Source organism: Wyeomyia smithii, chromosome 1, assembly GCF_029784165.1.
Source record: "Wyeomyia smithii strain HCP4-BCI-WySm-NY-G18 chromosome 1, ASM2978416v1, whole genome shotgun sequence".
NCBI classification, from domain to species: Eukaryota; Metazoa; Arthropoda; class Insecta; order Diptera; family Culicidae; genus Wyeomyia; species Wyeomyia smithii.
This window is the reverse complement of record NC_073694.1, coordinates 125,743,068-125,764,636: the sequence shown is the minus strand read 5'-3', so window position 1 is coordinate 125,764,636 and position 21,569 is coordinate 125,743,068. Positions and strand designations below refer to the sequence as shown.

At 36.5% G+C, this 21,569-nt stretch overlaps 2 protein-coding genes across 13 annotated transcripts in view; one reads left to right on the top strand and one right to left on the bottom strand.

The window, feature by feature from the left end:
- Positions 1–21,569, top strand: part of LOC129722120 (probable serine/threonine-protein kinase DDB_G0282963) — a 197,843-nt gene that overhangs the window by 54,706 nt on the left and 121,568 nt on the right. For all 12 annotated transcript variants that reach the window (XM_055676039.1, XM_055675877.1, XM_055675394.1 and 9 more), the window contains one exon: positions 2,200–4,392. In XM_055676039.1, coding sequence (XP_055532014.1) covers positions 2,220–4,392 — 2,173 coding nt within the window. In that variant the 5' untranslated portion in view covers positions 2,200–2,219. The remainder of the gene's footprint in view (positions 1–2,199; positions 4,393–21,569) is intronic.
- The window catches only part of LOC129723146 (uncharacterized), a 425,361-nt gene that overhangs the window by 329,938 nt on the left and 73,854 nt on the right, over positions 1–21,569 (bottom strand). The gene's annotated exons all lie outside the window — the stretch shown is intronic.

Genomic DNA, 21,569 nt, shown 5'->3' with positions numbered 1-21,569 from the left:
TGGTCCATTTTTTTGGGTTGCTGATGTCTTTGTCAATTCATGTCAAGCATCACGCAGCAAATAAATCAGACTTTCGTCAAGTTTTAGGCCAATAGGTTGGTTATCTGCTATATTGGGTTCTGATGGGAGCTGAAGAAGTTGATTCCATATTTCGCGACCGCTTAACGAAGAGACAGTTATTTTTACGTACCGTAAACTGGGGTGACTTTGATCACTTTTTTGTTTGTATCTCAAATATTTTCAGAATATACTGAAAACATTTATCTGTGATATTTTCAAAACAAGTACTGGCATGCATTGAGAAAGATTCAGTCACTACTTCAAAAGTTTAGTAACAATTTTGCTGTTTTTAAATATGCTCTAAAAATTTTACACCAATCATCATTCCGGGGTGACATTGATCACTTCATTGTTTTAATGAATTTGAAGTAACACTTTGCTACTTCCACTAAATTGAACAGCAATTAAAGGACTTAAACGAGTTTATAAATATGGAAAGCAATTTGGGGGCCATTCACATTCTACGTAAACAGTTTATAATGGCGAATGTCCAAGATTCATACAAAATTTTTAGAATATATATGAATGATTATCCACTGAGAGGGAAGGTAGCCTAAAATCATCAAAAACTAGTCCACGAGGAATATGACTTATGAAATTGTCCAAATTTACATGTTACTTCTCGCTGTAGAGAATATTGGGACTCAACATTACCTTCGAGGAAAAACTTGCAAAAATAACAATAAAATGTATTGTTATAATAATTGTTCATCTTAAGAACTAATCTGGGAACAAAATAAAAAAACTTTACGTCTTGCAACTTGTAGTTTTGAAGCTGCTTGAACCGATTGTTTGTATGCAACAAAAATCGCCAAAAATACACTTTATTTTCAATTAATATTTTAGCATGAAAAACATTCTTTAAATAGTAGGAAATGCATGAATAGTAGCAATGCAGACATATATCGACACAATCAGTGAAGATTACGACAAATCCCAAGCACTATGAACGCTTTTTTACCACATTTTCAAAAAAGAGGTACAGTGATCAAAGTCACCCCGGTGATCAAAGTCACCCCAGTTTACGGTAACCGTCTTGTACCTTGCATCAAGCAGAGTGGATCCAGTTTTTTATACGATTTTGAACCTTTTCGTTTATCAGTCCTGACCAATACGGGCTGAAATTGTACAAAACAAGTTTCAGGCATCCTTTTACATAAAAATATGATTTCATTTCTCAAAAATACTTGTTTTTGAGTAAAAATATTCGCTATGGCGTTGTTTCTATTCGCCCCGTAAATTGACAAACCAGGAGTTTCCGGTGAAATATAAGTAAAAGGTTTATGAATACCTTGCGGCAATCCTCAAATTCACTGTAAAAACTTGAAATGCTTTACTGCCTACCCAGTACAGCACACGAACAAGCTCGGGGTGGCACAAAATGGCTTCCATAGCCAAAGTTTTTCGGCACTCGGAATCGCTCTGAACTTGAGCCTCCATTTTGAATCTTTCTTAGCAAACTGATAGTAGTGCTTCTTACACATAAATGGTTTTGGAGGGCTTGTTTACCAATGAACTACCACAGAAACTTTTTTTAAATGATTTTCGAATGTTATCAAAAACTTGTAATATAAATTTTCAAGGTTAGAAGTTTTGTTTCTATTCGCCCCACTGTTTCTATTCACCCCGTTTTACGGTATTTTTGTTAATGATTGATTTAATATCCAACAAGCAAAAATTGTTTAAGTACGGGAGTGGTAACTTACAAAACAATATATGTGAAGTATGCCAAAACGAAACTGTCATCGTCTACGTACGTGTCAATCAGGACAAGATGTTAGACAGTGGATAGTACAAGTACTAACGAAAAAATTCTTGATAACTTTTCAATAACATAAATATATTCTTTTCACAGCTGATACTGTGAATTCTCTCCAGAAAGCTGCTTTGTGGCTGGTAGTGCACTATATGTCATATATGATATTCAGTTATCCAATATCAAATTTATTTGTGTTTCGAATAATCATAAGAGAATGCAGGCAGGACAATAGTGTAAATATAATATAATGGAAAGACCTGATGCCATTGCACAGTTAGCAAAAACCAATACCGGGAAATGCTACACACACATACACGCACACATACTGATGATGTTGAATTTTCGATATTAAATCTTCATACGTTTGGTTCTATTTTCAGTGTTTGAAAATCGTGAAAAAATGGTTCTAGTCATGGAGTTTGCGGCTGGCGGCGAATTGTACGACTACCTATCCGAGCGCAAAGTACTTTCTGAAGAGGAGGCCCGACGTATCTTCCGACAGGTTGCTACAGCCATATATTATTGTCATAAACATAAAATCTGTCACCGTGATCTTAAATTAGAAAATATACTACTAGATGAAAATGGTAATGCTAAGATTGCCGATTTCGGATTGTCAAATGTGTTTGATGAACAAAGACTGCTGGCGACATTTTGCGGTTCTCCACTTTATGCATCGCCTGAAATTGTAAAAGGTACACCCTATCTAGGTCCAGAAGTGGATTGCTGGTCGCTGGGTGTTTTATTATATACTCTAGTCTATGGTGCAATGCCATTTGATGGTGCCAATTTCAAACGACTTGTAAAGCAAATTAGTCAAGGTGATTATTTCGAACCCAAAAAACCGTCAAGGGCATCTCCGCTTATACGAGAAATGCTTACGGTATGCCCCCAACGAAGAGCCAATATAGAGCAAATCTGTAACCATTGGTGGGTAAACGAAGGATATGACGAATGTTGTTTGGATCTTGCCGAAGAATTAGCTAACCAGACACCTGTGCGACTGGATGTGTTATTATCCTTAGCACCGCCGTCTGTGACTGCGGATCAAGTGGTTGTGGGAAGTGCTAAAGAAGAAAGCAAGACGAACGAACGAATCCAACGTAGTCATTCAGTTGGTTCTATTATCGATATGGCTGGAACAGAGGCAGAAAGACGCATATTAGACATGGTGGCAGCTGGAGGTGAAGCAGCACTTATGCCCTCACCAACGCGAACTATAACACCATCTGAAATAAGCCCAGCTCAACCAAAACGTAAACTGGAACCAACTGTATCGACTGAAAACGCACCTGGAACTGTAAAGAAAAAAGAGAAAGCAAATGATCGACTAAAATTAGGTAAATCTCAACCTGTGATCCCGGAGGCGATGGATGTTGAAAGTTTGCCTCCATCGCATCCTAGTTCAGTTTCGGATATTGCGTCTACTATGACTGCAACCGAAGCAGTTGAAGAGCCGTATTCTATAGAAAATCCTCCAGTTGCTGCTAAGGATGTTCTAGAAGATTTACAAAGTTTAGAAAACATGTGTGATGAATTACTTCAAGAAACAACTATTCCTTCAACCAAGGATAAAACAGCAGACGAGTCAGTTGCCACCATTGATGCACAAGCCCTCCCAGCTACCTCCACTCCAAAAATCGAGTCACCAACTAAAACAGTATCCAACGTAAAAGCTAGATTAGAGAAACTTGAAAAGGCTGATAAACCTACCGAAAAGGTTCCTTATAAAAAGTTCTACAATAAAAACAAAACTGTAGATCTTACCGCTGCTGTAAATCAAGTATCAAAACAGGATCAAGAATTTTCCCAAATAAAATCAGCTTCAAACTTAGAGCGTAAAAACAGTCTTCCCGAAGAAAGTCTTACTAAGCCCGCAGAGCGACGAAGATCTAGAATTCTTGAAACCGCCGAACGGTTTCAAAATATGAACAATCAAAACAATGACAAATTCAAAAAGTTTTCATTGCCAGGTGTTCCTACTGTAGGGAATTATAAAAAAGAATTTGAGCGTAAAGCTTCAATGCAGAACTCTATTTCATCAGTTGCTCCTAACAGACTGTCGTCATTTGAAATGCAAAAAAAGCAGGAGCTGGATTTTAGCTCGCCAACACACAGTCGTCAAAGTAGTAGCACTGATTTACAATCTTCACTATCCGCAAATGATGATACATTTATTACCAAAGCAGATCAATATGAGGTTAAAGAGAGCGATTCAAAGAGTTCTGTCAATAGTTTCTCTCTGGAAGAAGCAAGGCGATCCATGGAAAACTCTATCGCTCTACTGAATAAGGTTCGTACAGATGCTAGTTCTGTTAATGAGCTTTGTTCGAAAACAGAAAATGTATCCGTTTCGGATGATACTGAACGGGAAAGAAAACTGAAGAATGCTCGAGAAATAATCGGAAACGCAATTCCAATCGGTCGACTGCGTAAACCACCAATGCCATTCGGAGCAAACGGGCGCTCTGCCACCGGTGGAATTGTTCTGAGCAATTCTGCATCAAATAAACAGTTTCGATATGGCCCCGAAACGCCAGAACCTAAATTGGACACTATGTCAATTCCTAGAAGTAAGTATTCAAACCCTTATTTTGTATACATATTATACGCTTTTATTATATAAAAACTGTCGTTTAATTTTCGTTTACATTTGGAAACCAAATAAATCACCGGAGAAGTTAATATGTTAGTAAATAAAAAACACCAATTAATGCATTTAGCGTTGAGATCTAGCCTTTCTCATTTAAATTTTATTCTTTGTTGAACCAGGCCCGTAGCTACCGGGGGGGCTAGTGAGGGCTTAGCCCCCCACGCGTTTGCATTGCCCCACCACGCAATTTTCTCATGTATATGATTGATACTAGGTGAAAAAATCCAAAAGAAAAATCTTAAATATAAGCAATAAGCATTGTTGAATAGTCTCCAGTTTTTTCAATGTTAACGATATCAGTCAATTTTTTGGTCTAGCTCATATGCCAAAAAAAATAAATTATTCAATCTTTTGGTGAGCCAGCCTGATTCGCGTCAAAGTTGAAACTGACGATCCGCATACTTCCCTTTCGAATGTCCGGTCCAGTGTCTGGGAGTGAAAATGTCAGTTTTTTTAAGTGTCATTTTTAAGAAAGAACCAATCACAGTTTCATATGTTTGATTACATCAGAACAAGCTGGATTTCTAACGCTGCAATTCCTTCAATGCATTCGTTTCTTCTGAGTAGAACTTTTAAAAACTCTCTTCTGTCCTTAGTTTGTCGATTGCACATGGTCGCACCCTCAGGACATTTGAACATTTGGAGAAATTAAGTGAAGGATACACAGTTTCGCTAATCAATAGCGGTCTTCACGTCGAGCTCGAATACAAATACCCAACCGTAACTTGTGTATTAGGGTGCCAATAAAAATAGTCGTCTTCTCAGAAAAATCATCAGCTCTACTGCTAAACGAAATTCCGAGGTCAATTTTTTCTCATATAGGTTAAGAAGGTTTTTGGCAACAAGTTGGCTTGTCACTGTAAGACACAAATTATAAAGTTTATATCCATGCTTTCTTTCAACTATACGCACATTCGCAGTTTGTTTTTTTTTTTTTTTGGAATATGATTCCGGAAAACCGGATTTTCGGGAATTATAAAAATTCTTCCGGGACACCACTAACGCTTCTTAAAAAAATCAGCTTCTGAATCTTTTGGTGCCAAAACTATCGAAATAGGAGGAAAACTGCAAAAGTTATAAGAATTTTAATTTGTGAGTACCCGAGTACTCCGTAAAGGTACTTTTTTTGTCGAGCACATAACGGTTTTAAAATACTTACTCTACAAAATATAACATTTTCTTTAATAAAATTCTTTGACCCCCCTCCCCCTCACACGCAAAACGGAGTAGCTACGGTGGTGTGTTGAAATGAAATAGATTTGCACAAACATCTAAATTTGTGCAAATCTATTTCATTTAAACTAACATTCAGAAAAAAATTCATCCCTATAATTTCTGATTTATTTTTCACTTTAAGTAATATTTTTTGGCAGCCAACAGCACAACTTGACCGAACATATGAAACTACGTATATATTCACACACATATGAGCACACATTCACAATGCAAACATCTACACATACATGCAAATAACATTTGAATATAAAGAACGGCTAACCCTGTGCGTAAAAGGATAATTATGCGTCAAATTGACTCCCGACTTTCAAATAATTGAAAATGCAACTTTTTCTTCATGAATTATCGATGAATGGTCATTATGGTGTTAACACATCGATGAATAACAGAAAAACAGATTTTAGGTTTAAATATTTCTTTCTTGATTAAGAAAAACGAAAAAAAACTGACGCATTGTTAGAAGAAAAGAGCGCAATATTGCTTAAAGCGAGGATTCAAATTGACGCAGAATATCTTCCAGGGTTATGCAGTGGCGCCTATTTTAAACAGTTGAAGAAAACAGGCAGTTTCAATGACGGGAACGAAAATCTAGATTAACTAGCTGTCTCACGAATATCTAAAATACCGTTCAACACAAAAGAATCTTTAAACATCAATTGAAAAAAATCAATTACAATTGCAGCCTGAATGGGCCATTCGGATGCTGAGAAAAAATTGAAATGATTGAAATAGTGTCCCTCGATTGGAAACTTTTATTGATTACTGTTAAAGTTTGCCAAATCAGTTTTACGTTCTGAAAACAAGTGCTGACAGAGCGAAAGGTAGTAATCAAATTGATAAGCTTATGTTTGTATTTCGCCTTACACATTTCGAGTATTTCGTCTCAATATCCAGGAGACTCCGTTAGTTGCTTGAAATGGGCTCCCTACCCTATACGTTCAAATATATCACGCAAAATTTTTATAGATTGTTATGTAATCGAAACGTCACTGTTTCAATTGTTCATATCAGCCTTAGTCAGTACCTTTCATATAGGGTAGGGAACGGCCTCGGCAGGTTTCTGCATAAGATTGTTGCAGAAAACCTACCGAAGCCGTTCGCTACTCTGTGTATAATTAAATTTTGATCCTTATAACTTTATTTGAATGATTTTACATTTGAATATGATATTCCGTAACGCATATGATCTTATTACCTACGTTTCTAAGGTACATCGGAGCGTTACATACATACACATAATTTTGGTTCAAGGAGTAAATGTAGTAATGAAGATAGAAAATTAAATTAACTGAAAATATGATAGTAGAAACTACGAAATATATAGTTCAGTAGGTGGGACTCAAACCCACAACTTCCAATCTCCGGTCAGATGTGTTTCCGTTACATCACCGCAGAACGTTGGAGACGTAAATAGTTCTAGAATCGAGTTAAGTAGTACTATAAGTTTGTCAAATAATGCAATGGTCTAACTCTTTTACCTGAAGTTTGATAGCCCATATTCAGCGCAACGTTCAGCCAATATTCGCGGTGAATATTATGATATTCACCGCGAATATTGGCTAAATAGCCCACTGAATATGGGCTCTCACACTTTACGCTTAAGAGTTTGAAATTGAATATGCAACTTTGTTTATAGCTGGCTATAAACCCTCAGTGGAAGTTGGAATGACTTCAGTGTGAGAGATAGAAACATGCCAGCGAGTTGCCATCTCTACCAGCAGCAACATCAACACACATATATGTGTGTGTATGTGTATATGTATATGTATATGTATATGTATATGTATATGTATATGTATATGTATATGTATATGTATATGTATATGTATATGTATATGTATATGTATATGTATATGTATATGTATATGTATATGTATATGTATATGTATATGTATATGTATATGTATATGTATATGTATATGTATATGTATATGTATATGAATATGTATATGTATATGTATATGTATATGTATATGTATATGTATATGTATATGTATATGTATATGTATATGTATATGTATATGTATATGTATATGTATATGTATATGTATATGTATATGTATATGTATATGTATATGTATATGTATATGTATATGTATATGTATATGTATATGTATATGTATATGTATATGTATATGTATATGTATATGTATATGTATATGTATATGTATATGTATATGTATATGTATATGTATATGTATATGTATATGTATATGTATATGTATATGTATATGTTTATGTATATGTATATGTAAATTATGCCGTGATTTATCGCGGGAACTAAAAAAAAACTTTATTACTACGATTAACACTTTAATGTCCGATCACTACTGAATTACACACAAGACTGAATTGAAAATTAAATCTAGAAAGCTTAAATAAACTAAATCCGCTGACTCGTCGTTCCTCCGGTGGTTCAATTCTGATGCAGCCTTTGTCCGCGTGGTTCGATCGAATCCTGCAGTCGTCATCGATTGTCAATTTATGGTTTCGTTGCTGGTTTGGTTCCTCCGCTTGTTGCTACGGGCCTCAGCTGGGTTTTTGCTGACGTCTCGGCTCCGGGTGCGCCTAGGCCGGTCGGTCGTGGTGTAACGTCTCCCCCCTTAGATTGTCGTCCGTCCTCGGACGATTTTTCGAAAAGGACGAGCCTCGGTAAGGTTGCGGGTTCTCCTTTTTCTAATGGTTCCTTTAGGTTCCGTGGTGGTTTCAGCATGCTTATGGATTTTCAGGATGGTATCTTTCTTAGATTTGGTTCTTCTGTTGATGATATAAATTGCAAAAGAGCAGAAAAAGGTTAGTGTGAGGAGAATTCCTCCTCCGATGGTTGTTGTCCTCTTCGAGCGATGCAGGTCCAACTTTATCTCTTGAAGACTGTTTAAGTGTTCCAGTTTGATGTGGGTGATCTCATTCCGCTCTTCCGAGTAGTTGAGTTGAATGAATTTCCTTCCATAGATTGGTATGAGGTATTCTTCGTGGTCTGTTAGATGCTTTTGACCATTAAATGTGAGATTCATCACCTTAATCGTACAATTGTCTGTTTCGACAATAGTCGGGGTGTTGACTAATCTCGAGTTATTACATGAGTCGGAAATCAATACTTGTTGATTCGTATCCAATAGTATGATTCCTTTTTTGATTTCTTGTATTCTGATATGTTGCCTGACGGGTTTTAGGACACATTTTGGTGTCAAATGATTCAAAAGGTTGTTGATACAGTCGTCTTCGATAAGAGTTGTTGCTTCGCAGATATCACAAATGTGCTCTTGTTTATAGATAATGTCTCTGTGCTTTGCCACCAGCTTGATGTCTGTACTGATTCGTGTGTTGTTTAAGTTGAGCGTCTGGATGTTGATCAGGTCGAACTCGTTGTCTTCTAGGATGGGTATTTTCGCCAAAATTAGGATTTCGTCGCTTTTTACAATTACGCTTCCTGAGCTGTATTGGAATATTTGATCTAAGTAATCCAGATTCAATTTTTGTGCTTTAAGTCTGTTATAAATGTACAATTTATCATCTAATGAAAATAAGTTTCTATTCAAAATGTTTAGCTTTGCAAATTCGATTTGTTCTTCTACGCTAGTGAGAATTTGAATTAACATGTCAAGGTTCATAATAAGATTAATGTATTCCAAGTCCGTATTGGTCGTAAGTGAGTTATTATTTTGGTCTACAATTTGTTTGTTTATTTTCTTGAGAATATCTGTAATATTATTCAGTTTATTCTGAATTCTTTCGTTTATAATTATTTGCCTTGATAAAGATTGAGAGAGTAAGTTTCCCTGCTTTTCTAACGTTTCTAAATTATGATTTATAATTTCCATATCATCGTTATCTGGATTGCCTGCAATAAGTTTAATTACTGATCCTAAAGCGTTAACTAATGCTCTTCTATTTCTGCGGGGATATAAACTCAACAATTTTCCTCTTGCGTATTGGATTTTGTAATCAAGGGTCCTTCTGAGATGATCTATTATTTTCAGGTTTTCTGTCGTTTTTTCTATGTAGTCAATGTTGTTTGCAATGGATTTAATATTGATTTTGTGTATAACTCTCTCAAACCCTATTCTTATCCTAACTTGTTTTAGTTTTATGGCAATTATGCCATTATTATATGATATTTCTTTAAATTTTGTGCCGTGTATTAGGATGATGTAAGTTAATCTGTAACGAGAGTTAAGTTATTGATTTAAACGATTATTTTTTTATTCTGTTTTTGTGTATTTTTACGTCATTGATGTCTTTAAATGTAAGATCGTTATTCTCTTTTATGGTAGTTATTTTGTAAGGGTTTACGTCTTTAGTTATTCGTTGGGAAATTTTAATGTATTTAGCATCGCCTGGGTTGTATTGTTCAGGTTGTTCGTTATCTTTATTTTGTTGTTCATATTTAGCTTTCCTTTTATCCAGTTCGATTTTAGCCGCTGATTGCAAGCTTTTAAATTTTTCCGAAATTTCTTCCATGTTTGTCGAGTCCGAATGATTGAATACCAAATTACGCGGTAAATTTTTTATAGCGGTGTGAAAACTGTTGTTATAAATATCGACGGCGATATTAATTTGATCTCTTGTAGACAAATCGTTGAATTTAATTTTGTTTGTTCGATAAATTTCGATTAGGGTAGAATGAAACCGTTCTACAATACCGTTTGAATTTGAACTACTCGCGAAATGTAACTCGACTCCTAGGTCGTTAAGGAATCCGATGAAATCAATAGACCTGAAAGAAGGTTCCTGGTCACTCACAATAGTCTTCGGTCTGCCAAATTGTCTAATGTGTTCTGTAATAGCATTTTTTACGTCCACTATTGTTCTAGTTTCCAAAGGTATGGCATTTGCAAATTTGGAAAACGAATCGACTATGGTGAGCCACTTTTGACCTTTTCAAAAGAATATGTCAATGTGGACTCGATCGAAAGGGTTATTGCCGAAAATGCTTTTTCTTATCAAATTCGGTGGCTTCCTGTCATATTTGGCTTTTTTGCAGATATCACAGGAATCTATCAAAATTTTAATCTTTCGATCAAGTTGTGGGAAGAAATATTTTTGCATTATCTGGTTCTTATTTTCTTTGATTCCTCTGTGGCCACGATTATGAGTTTCCCTCACAATTTCATCCTGTTGTTCATCTAGGCGTATGTCCTCTAGAAGGGTTTCTGAAATAAAAACTTTGTAGGGGCTATTAGTTGAAAAATGTTTCCGGTAAGTTTCTTGAACTAATTGAACTAAAGAGATTGGAATTTTGAGGCAACTTGAACCTCTGGGGTTAAGAGTCCGCTTTAATATTTCTACTATTCTTCCGTATAACTTTGTTTGACTATTATGTGCCTGTGAAATTTGGGAAAGATCTGTTCATATGCCGTAATCTCTATTTTTCCGATTTTAAAAATAATTTGGGTCCTGAATGTGTTGATTGGTCTCTCAGTGCACGGAATAAAGTAATCATCGCTTGTATCCGCTGAGTGTACTGTCATGTCGTCACTTTCATCATCTGAAAGTTCCTCTTCTCGTTCGGAGGGTTCCACGTTTAAAGACATCGATGATTGTGAATGTGCGTTTAATTGATTATGTTTTTTTAGGTTTATCCGAGACAACGCGTCTGCGACGACGTTTTGTTTCCCTGGTTTATAGATTAATTCGTAGTCAAATTCTTCTAAAGCCAGTTTACCTCTTATGATTCGGTGATTTGCATTAGTCATAGAGAAGGTAAGTGGTTGGTGATCTGTAAACATTTTGAATTTCCGTCCGTATAGATACGGTCTGAAATGTTTGACCGCCCAAACGATTGCCAAAAATTCCTTTTCCGTTGTTGAGTATCGTTCCTCTGTTTTACTTAAAGTTCGCGATGCGTATGCTATGGGTCTGTCATTGCCTGCGGGCCCTTGCGACAGTACTGCCCCTATTGCATAATCGCTTGCATCGGTAGTAAGAATAAATTCCTTGCTAAAATCGGGGTAAATTAACACAGGATCTAGCGTTAGAATTTGTTTACACTTTTCGAAGCATGCGTTTATTTCGGGTGTTATCTCAAACTCCGCGTCTTTTCTAAGAAGTGCTGTCAACGGTTTCACTATTTTAGCGAAGTCTTTTATGAATCTCCTATAATAGCCTAGCGTTCCTAAGAATTGACGAACTTCTTTTTCTGTTTTAGGGATTGGCCATTTTTTTATGATTTCTATTTTGTCACTGTTTGGTCTTACTCCATCTTCAGAGACAGTAAGACCTAGAAACTGCGTTTCTTTTTTAAAAAATTCGCACTTGTCTAGCTGAATTTTTAGTCTAGCTTCTTTAAGTCTTTTTAGAACTTGTGCTAAATTTTTCTTGTGTTCCTGAAGTGAACTGGAAAATATGATTATATCGTCCATTTAGACGAAACAACATACTCCAATTAAATCCCTTAGTATACAGTCCATTACCCTTTGAAAAGTTGCCGGGGCGTTTTTCAACCCAAATGGCATGCGAGTAAACTCGTACTTTCCTCCGTTCACAGAAAATGCTGTTTTCTCTGTGTCTTCTTCTGCCAGCTGGATCTGGTGGAAGCCAGAAACTAAATCAATAGTTGAGAAATATGTAGCCCTTCCCAGTTTATCCAAGATGTCGGTAATCTCGGGTATGGGGTACTTGTCGTTGATAGTTTTTTCATTTAGCTTTCTGTAGTCGATCACTAAACGAAATTTCTTGTGACCAGATGCATCTGCCTTTTTCGGGACTATCCATACGGGTGAGGTGTATGGTGAGATTGATTCTCTTATAATTCCATCGTTTAGCATCTTTTTAACTTGCTTTTGTACTTCGCTTTCATAAACGTAGGGATATTTATATGATTTCGTATGGACTGGGATACTATCTACCGTTCGAATTTTATGTCTTATTTTGTGTGTGAATGACAGTTTGTCGGACTCCACGTATAAAACATCTCTGTACTGATCGATCACCGTTTCGAGGGCTTGTTTTTCTTCCCTATTCATGTGGTCGTCACGAAAGGTATAGTTTGTCATGTTTATTTGCTTTGGCAATTCGGTTAAATCGAACGGATCCTCATCCATTTCGATTTCACTCGAATTTATTTCTTGTGAAGATTTTGAGAAATTTTGAATCGCTACAAAAGCTTTATTATTGCTGCTTCTGTAGATACCAGGTAAAATAGTGAATGAATTGTATTTCTTTTCATTCGCTATTATGAAATCACCGTTCTTTTTGGTTTTCAGTGCGATGTACTGAAATTCTTGTTCATTTATGTTAATTGCTTGCTCTTCAGGGAATTTTTTTTGCATTTTTATTGTTTTTCGTCCGATTTTCAAGGAATTATTACGAATGTCGATTTGAGCATTTAAGTCTCTTAATGACTCGTAACCTATTAATCCATCGAAAAACTTGTGGAATTTAAAAATATAAAATTTCAATTTCTTCTTGATCTGAAATGGATCAAAAGAAGCTGATTTGTTTATTATGTGTGTTCTACTTATATTCGTTACCCTGATTCCATTCTCAGTTCTGCAATTTTCAATGTTTACGTGCTCGGGTGAAATATAATTTTTGTTCGCTCCCGTGTCGATCAAAAATTTCATCTCACCTTTCGAGGTTTGAATTATTATATAAGGTACAAAATTGTTATCGCTTTTTATATTTTTCGACGTGGCTCTTCTACCACGTGAAAATTTAACTCCTCGCCGATGAAGTAATTGTCGTCTTCCGAGTTCAGAGCTGATTCCTCCAGCTGATTAGAGGTGTCGTACTCATCCTCGTAGTTTTTGCTGAATTCGCTTTCTTGTTTTGGTTTGGTTTCGTGGTTGTTCACCTCCGTACGGGACTTTGCGGTTTTCATTGAAACGTCGTCGTCCACCGGTGGACCTCTAGGGGTTTTAAATTTCCCTGATCCGTTCGGTTTCGCGTTGAACGTGTTACCGTGCTTGTTGTTGCTGTTGTTGTTGTTTTTCGTGTAGTTGGGTTTTGTATTCGTCTGATTACCGTTGTTGGAATTTGAAAACGGTTTTGAATTGAATGAATTGTTAGAGGTTGAACTGGAATGTTTGTTAAATTTTTGCCTGTACGCGGCATTCGCGTATTGCGTTGTTATAGCGTAGGCTTCTTCCAATGTTTTTGGTCGATAGCTCCTCACATGCATAGACAATTCGTCTGTGAGGCCATCTATGAATCTAGTAAGCGTCATCAAGCTTACTAAATTGTTTATTGCCTTAGTTGCATTCTGATAATCTTCCATCGTCGCTGCTGTCGATTTGATAGCGGTGTCGATGGTTTTGATTTTATTATAATACTCAGGAATTGTCTTTTTCCCTTGTGTTATGTAGAATAATGATTGGATGTGTGACGTAAGGTCACGTCTATCCCCGTAGGAATTCAAAATCACCTCTTTAATTTCTAGCCAGCTGTTCGGGTTGCCAGCAGCGATCAAAATCTCTTTGGCTTCGCCCGTAATTTTATTTTTCACTGCCCTGACTAATTGGCTATACACTGGTTCATCTCGGTATCTTCTAAAAAGTTCGAGAGTATTTTCCGCGTCTTCCAGCCATGCATGGGTCTCTTTTTTATTTCCACTAAATGTTGTTAGATTTTTGATTGGGTCTGGAGTCCTGAATTGCATAAAAGGATCATCCGCCTTCTCTTTTAAATTTCAGAGTTGTTCAATCAACTCATTTTGGTTCTGGGTTAAACTTCTTATGTGCTGAAGTAAACCCTCAATTGTGATTGCCGGTTGTGGGGCTGGTTGAGGAGCTGGTTGTGGCTCTTCTTCATAAAGTTCTGGGGCTGCGAGATCTGGTGAGATCATTAAGTCGCGCTCGGCCATTATAATAAATTAACTTCGTTTGCTTTGTATTGCGTATAGATTTGTTGTCAGTATTCACTTACACTGCACTTTCACGGTTAGTTGTTAGTTTTGTTTTTTCACTTTGTGATATTTCAGGTGTCCGCTTACCGCTGGTGGGGGCTCGCACCTCTGAATTAGTATGGTTTTGTTTGTGTTAATCTTAGAAAAATGATTGTGGTTACTTACAGGAAGATTACTGCTTTCATCTCCTGGAGTCTTGGTGTGAAGTGACGGATGGATGGGGTAGGTTTCCAAATGGCGGGATCGGTCCTCTGATATCCGCAAGTCCTTGATGTTCACTCAGGGGTTGTTCTTGCTGGGTGTATCAGTTGTCTGCCATAGACGTGGGCTGTTCCTCTTTGTAGAACTCGGTGACTGTGATACTAGATATTCACTCTGTTAACACTGTTCACTTTGTCTAACCACTTGGCCTTGAGACTGCGCCAATTATGCCGTGATTTATCGCGGGAACTAAAAAAAAACTTTATTACTACGATTAACACTTTAATGTCCGATCACTACTGAATTACACACAAGACTGAATTGAAAATTAAATCTAGAAAGCTTAAATAAACTAAATCCGCTGACTCGTCGTTCCTCCGGTGGTTCAATTCTGATGCAGCCTTTGTCCGCGTGGTTCGATCGAATCCTGCAGTCGTCATCGATTGTCAATTTATGGTTTCGTTGTTGTTTTGGTTCCTCCGCTTGTTGCTACGGGCCTCAGCTGGGTTTTTGCTGACGTCTCGGCTCCGGGTGCGCCTAGGCCGGTCGGTCGTGGTGTAACGTGTATATGTATATGTATATGTATATGTATATGTATATGTATATGTTTATGTATATGTATATGTATATGTTTATGTATATGTATATGTATATATATATGTATATGTATATGTATATGTATATGTATATGTATATGTATATGTATATGTATATGTATATGTATATGTATATGTATATGTATATGTATATGTATATGTATATGTATATGTATATGTATATGTATATGTATATGTATATGTATATGTATATGTATATGTATATGTATATGTATATGTATATGTATATGTATATGTATATTTATATGTATATGTATATGTATATGTATATGTTTATGTATATGTATATGTATATGTATATGTATATGTATATGTATATGTATATGTATATGTATATGTATATGTATATGTATATGTATATGTATATGTATATGTATATGTATATGTATATGTATATGTATATGTATATGTATATGTTTATGTATATGTATATGTATATGTATTTGTATATGTATATGTATATGTATATATATATATATATATATATATATATATATATATATATATATATATATATATATATATATATATATATATATATATATATATATATATATATATATATATATATATATATATATATATATATATATATATATATATATATATATATATATATATATATATATATATATATATATATATATATATATATATGTATATGTATATGTATATGTATATGTATATGTTTATGTATATGTATATGTATATGTATATATATGTAACGTTCTCCGAATCTCACTCGATTTTCTGAAAGATCGCTGGACCGATTTTCATGAAATTGATTGCAAATGAAAGGTCTAGTTGCCTAAATAAGGTTTTATATTCAATTTTATTGCAAATGGACTGTAACTTTGTTTGTAATGTATCAACATGTAAAAATCTCGAAACTTCATTAATCTCTCTAGAAAATCGTAGTTGAATATTTTATTCAAAAGCTATGAAAAGAAACGTGTTCTGGAGACTATTTATTCTCACTTATGGTCTCAGATAGGGCTGGACCGATTTTCATAAAATCAGTGTCATATGGAAGGTATAGTTACCCCATAAGACCCAATTCATTTTTCTCGCAATCGGACTATTACTTTGATTGTAATGTTTAAAAAAAATGTGAAATCAAGCTAAAAAAAGAAACATATTCCGAAGACTGCTTATACCCCGTTCACACTACAGCGCATTTTACCTGATAGCAGGCGATTCGTGCTATGGAGGCAATTGCACCAAATATCCCATCGGCTTCATGATATCACAAATATCATGTTCGGAAACCAATTAAAACCTGATTGGCAGCAGTTGACAACACGGCCAACTTAAGCAAATGACATTTGACGCAACTCTACAAATTTTGCAATTACGTGCGGAAACCGGAAGATACTATCTATACACCTCAGAAACGAGAAGAATAATATCTCTAGTACAAACTGCGTTAAGGAATTTCAGAGGTTCAACAAAATGATTTTCTAAGCAACAAAATTCAATTGTACATTATTTGAAGGTGCTGACTGAGGCTGACATAAACAATTTAAATATATTTACGCAGTATATACAGTGACGTTTCGATTATACCACATACAATCCACATTTGAATGTTATTTGCATGTGTAGTGTATGTGTTAGGGAACATTCATAAATGACGTAGCATTTGAGGGGGGAGGGGAGGGTTTGCAGTTTTGTGACGAAATGTGACAAGGGGGAGGGTGGGGGTTCGAGCCAAGCTACGTAGCAAACCTGAAACTAAGAAAAAAATTTGGATTTTTTCTAATTGTTCTTTTTTATCACTGTTTTGTCTGCTTAGGGTCATTTTTATCCCTTCCTTGTCTTTTCTTGTTCATTAATGACTCAAGGTATGTTTTGAATAATAAAATTTGCAAAAAAATTATGTGGGGGGGGGGGGGGGTTGTTATAAAGCTACGTAATTATCTAGAGGGGGGTCCTGACTTTGTGACGAAATGCTACGATGGGGAAGGAGGGGGTCAAAAAAACCTAAAAAAGCTACGTCATTTATGGATGTTCCCTTAGTGTATATTCGTATGTTGTTGGCTACCAAAAACTTGTTATTTAGAGAGAAATATGAACACCTGCAGAAATTATCGAGGCATAATTTTTTCTAAAAATTGAAGTGTTCGTTTAAATCCATTTTAATAAACAATAAGTGCGAATGAGAAAGTCTAGGTCTTTAAGTGGATTTATTCGCATTTTTACGTGGGACACGTCTTTTTTTAGCAGGGTAACATGCTGTGGAAAATGCAACGGAAATGTGCCCTCTTAACCCTCTAGTGCCCAAGGCCCAAGTTATTTTTCAGACGGACGTCGGTGAAATCACTATGGATCTTTATTAACACTTTTGAAGTATTTATTGAAGCTTTTAGAGGTTCAATCGAAGCGTGTCTAGAGACGGCACTGAGCACTAGAGGGTTAAAATGCATATTATTTTAACGCCAATGTTTCAATCGAATGGTAAAGGCTGATTAGTTGGGAGAATTCGTTATCGATATTGTTTTTGGCACATTTTGCATGTGTAGGATAAGTACAACGATACACCGTGCCCCAGTGCTGAGTCGAGAAAATTTCCAGCTCGAAAAGATCCTCGACTCGATCGGGAATCGAACCCGATATCACAACCGTGTGGGAGAGCTAGCCTACCGACATCGCTAACCACAGAACCACGGGGACCAAACCCCTCTCCCTCCCTTGTAATACATCGTAAGATTTTTTGATACCCCCCTCCCCCCTAGTAAGATCTAACTGCCAGTATATATAGATTTTTATTTTAGTTTTATCATTATGAAGCGAGCACAGTACTTCGTTTCCTCTTCTGACCTTTATTCGAGTAATTCCGTAATTTCCTTTTCATGAATTGTACCGTCCACGCTTTCATGAACATGGTTGTTTGAACAGCTGCATTAACAATGTTTTCCTTACGTAAGATAATCAATTCACCCCCCTGCCTCCTTTTTATTTTCTTCATCTATAATTTATTTGACACGGCACAAATACAATTTAATGTTTAACGGCGCCAATTATATCTGGTAGCTTACTTTCTAAAGTATCTTAATAACTAAAAGCAAATTTTTTATCCTCGCTGCCGACTACGAGCTGAAACTAAATCTAACTTAAAGCTAGAATGTTTTGCATTAAAAGCACTGATTTGTTGTTTGATGGTTTTCCATCGCCATAGGTAAGCAGCATATTGAATATGTTCCGCTGCTGGGCCAAGATATCACGGACTGGCATATTGGGTTGTCTCCCTCGGGACCTGAGATTATCGTGCGGGTCTAGTTGCTGTTTCCGGATCCGGGGTCTTAACGTGTTATTGTCGTTTGGTTGAATGTAGGCGGAAGAGAATAGGATTAAACTGGGGCGTGGATGGATTTCAGGAAAACGTATATAAGGGACATGTAGGATAGGTCACGGCTCGCCAAGACATCACGAACAGGAACAGCCGGCTGCCTACTTTCGGCCTGCAGGGAAGCTATTAATTTAGACCTGGCGTCACGGTGTACAGGGCAATACCAAACCACATGCTCTATGTCGTGATAACCCTCACCACAGGCACAGATACCACTTTCCCCGAGCCCAACACGACGGAGATGCGCGTCAAATCTATAGTGATTGGACATAAGCCGGGACATCACGCAAGTGAAATCCCGACCTACATCCAACCCCTTGAACCACGGGTTCGTCGATACTTTGGGGATTATGGAATGTACCCACCTTCCCCATTCCCCTCTGGTCCAAGCATTTTGCCAACTGATGATCGTATTCTGACGTACAAGTGCGAAAAGTTCATTAAAAGCAATTGGTCTTTCATAAATTCCACCGTTTGTTGCGCCCACCTTAGCCAAAGAGTCCGCTTTCGCCGCCCGTCCGCCGGTATCGAGCAGTGAGAAGGGACCCACGCTAAGGTAATCTGAGTGGATTTTTCGGATAAAGCACTCAGATGTTCCCGTATTTTCCCCAGGAAATACGGAGAGTGCTTAACATCTTTCATCGATCGGAGAGCCTCAATGGAACTGAGACTGTCCGTAAAGATGAAATAATGGTCCGTGAGCATTTTTTCGATAATCCCTAGGGTGTACTGAATTGCAGCCAATTCTGCGACGTAAACAGAAGCAGGATTATCGAGCTTATGGGAGACGGTTAAATTGTTATTGAAAATACCGAAGCCAGTGGACCCATCAAGAAGTGATCCGTCAGTGTAGAACATATTGTTGCAGTTGATGTTTCAATATTTATTGGAAAAAATTTTGGGGATCTGCTGCACGCGTAAATGATCCGGGATTCCACGAGTTTCTTCTATCATGGATGTATCGAAAAACACAGTAGAATCAGAAGTATTTGATAAGTCGACACGATTTGGAATATTCCAAGAAGGGTTAATATTTTGGGACCAGGGCTCCTGATTCCTGCATTGAATCTTCATTCACTTCGTGAACCGTTCGCTGTGGACTAATGTCAATGTAACACGAACGCATACTTCATCGGGCGCGTACATGTGTTCGGATGAACTGAAACGATCGATTCGTGTCTTTCCCATTTCCTGCTGTTTCTCATTATTTGCCGATTGGATACGGTTCAAAATCACATCGATGCAACTCAGTAAATATTTGTATCGGTTCACCGTGGCATTGATAGATTCATCATGGCAAATAAAGTCGGGACGAAGACAAAATAGCACTCGCATCGAATCGTTCACTGAAGCTTACCAGAATTTCTGAGCTTGTTCGTACATTTGCTGGTGCTATGAGACAATAGGCCGTATGAGTTAGGCCGAAAATATACTGGCACGTCTTGCACTGCGGAGACGGTTCGCCTTGCCGTGGGTTAACTGTACATTAACCTGCGGCAGGGCTTCACTTAGGGCTGTACATTAGCCTACGGCGCTAGTATGTTAACGGCCTTAAAGCGTTGGCTTTATTCGCCGCTGCAAATACTACGAGACAAGCAGGACAAACATTTTTGTTCATACGGCCGGGATCAAAAAAGCTTTTATTTTTGTATCTATGTCGTGAAGATTCAATAAAACAGCGAGCATAGTTTCTTAAGAAAACAAATAATGTTGGAAATCATACAAAATTTAGTTGAATTTATTATGATTGACGACGGGGAACATATTGTTCATATTTTTCTCGGTTTTTGAAGATGCATGGCAGCGCCGTGTTAGTTGTGTTGTAAATTAATACAACTAATCATTTGCTTAATTTGCGAGGTCTGTCTCATTTATCTAGAATTTTAAAAAATATTCCAATCCGAATAACCAAATGTTTGAAATAACCGAACAGTTAGTGTGCTTACTAATAATTCTTGTACTCGGTAAATATGGTTACATAAATATTTAAAAAATATTTTTCAATAGATGTTTGCAATATACGGTAAATAATTGAATTGTAGCTTTAACCCTCTAGTGACCAAATTAATTTTCAGACTGACTTCGAAAAAATCACTTTGAAACTTTATAAACATTTTTTAAGTATTGATTGAAGCTTTTTAGAGGTTCAACTGAGGACCGTCTAAAGGCGGCACTGGGTACTAGAGGGTCAATTTATTTATCTTGGAGATGAAAAAACGAATTTGCAACCAACAGATTTTATTTAAAAGGTATAGCGCTTTCTTCAAAGTGTTCTCATTGCTCGGAGGTGGTTTTTCTTAGTTTTATTTTCGGGGTGAAAAATGCGATACAGCGAAATAATCTTTTACATACGCTCAAAGATAGGTTTGGGCATAGGAAAATAAATGTTGATTAAGAAAAACGCAAAATGGCATATTTTAACAATCTTGTGTGCTGGATTGGCGTGCATAAATAAACTAAGGTTGCTGCTCATAGGCGATTTTTTTAACGTGGGTTTTTTACGCGAATTCCGGAATTTACGCGGTTTTTTACGCAACACGTATCCCTCGCGTAAAAAGCGACTTTAGTGTATAGAAAAATTACTTAAGTTATTTATACAAATTTACATTTGTTGCAAACCCGATCAGAAAGAAAAATCAAAAATGTAACAGAAGTTGTTAGTTTGGTACGGGAAAAACCTTCCAGGCTGTGTTTTCAATTTAGTCCCGTTAGGTGTTAAAATAACAGATATTATAACAGAAATGATTCTACCAGTATCAAACACATATTAAAATTTGTTACTAACATATTAGCTTCCTAACAAAATAAGATAGTATATAATACAATATAATAACAAACATTGTTAGACA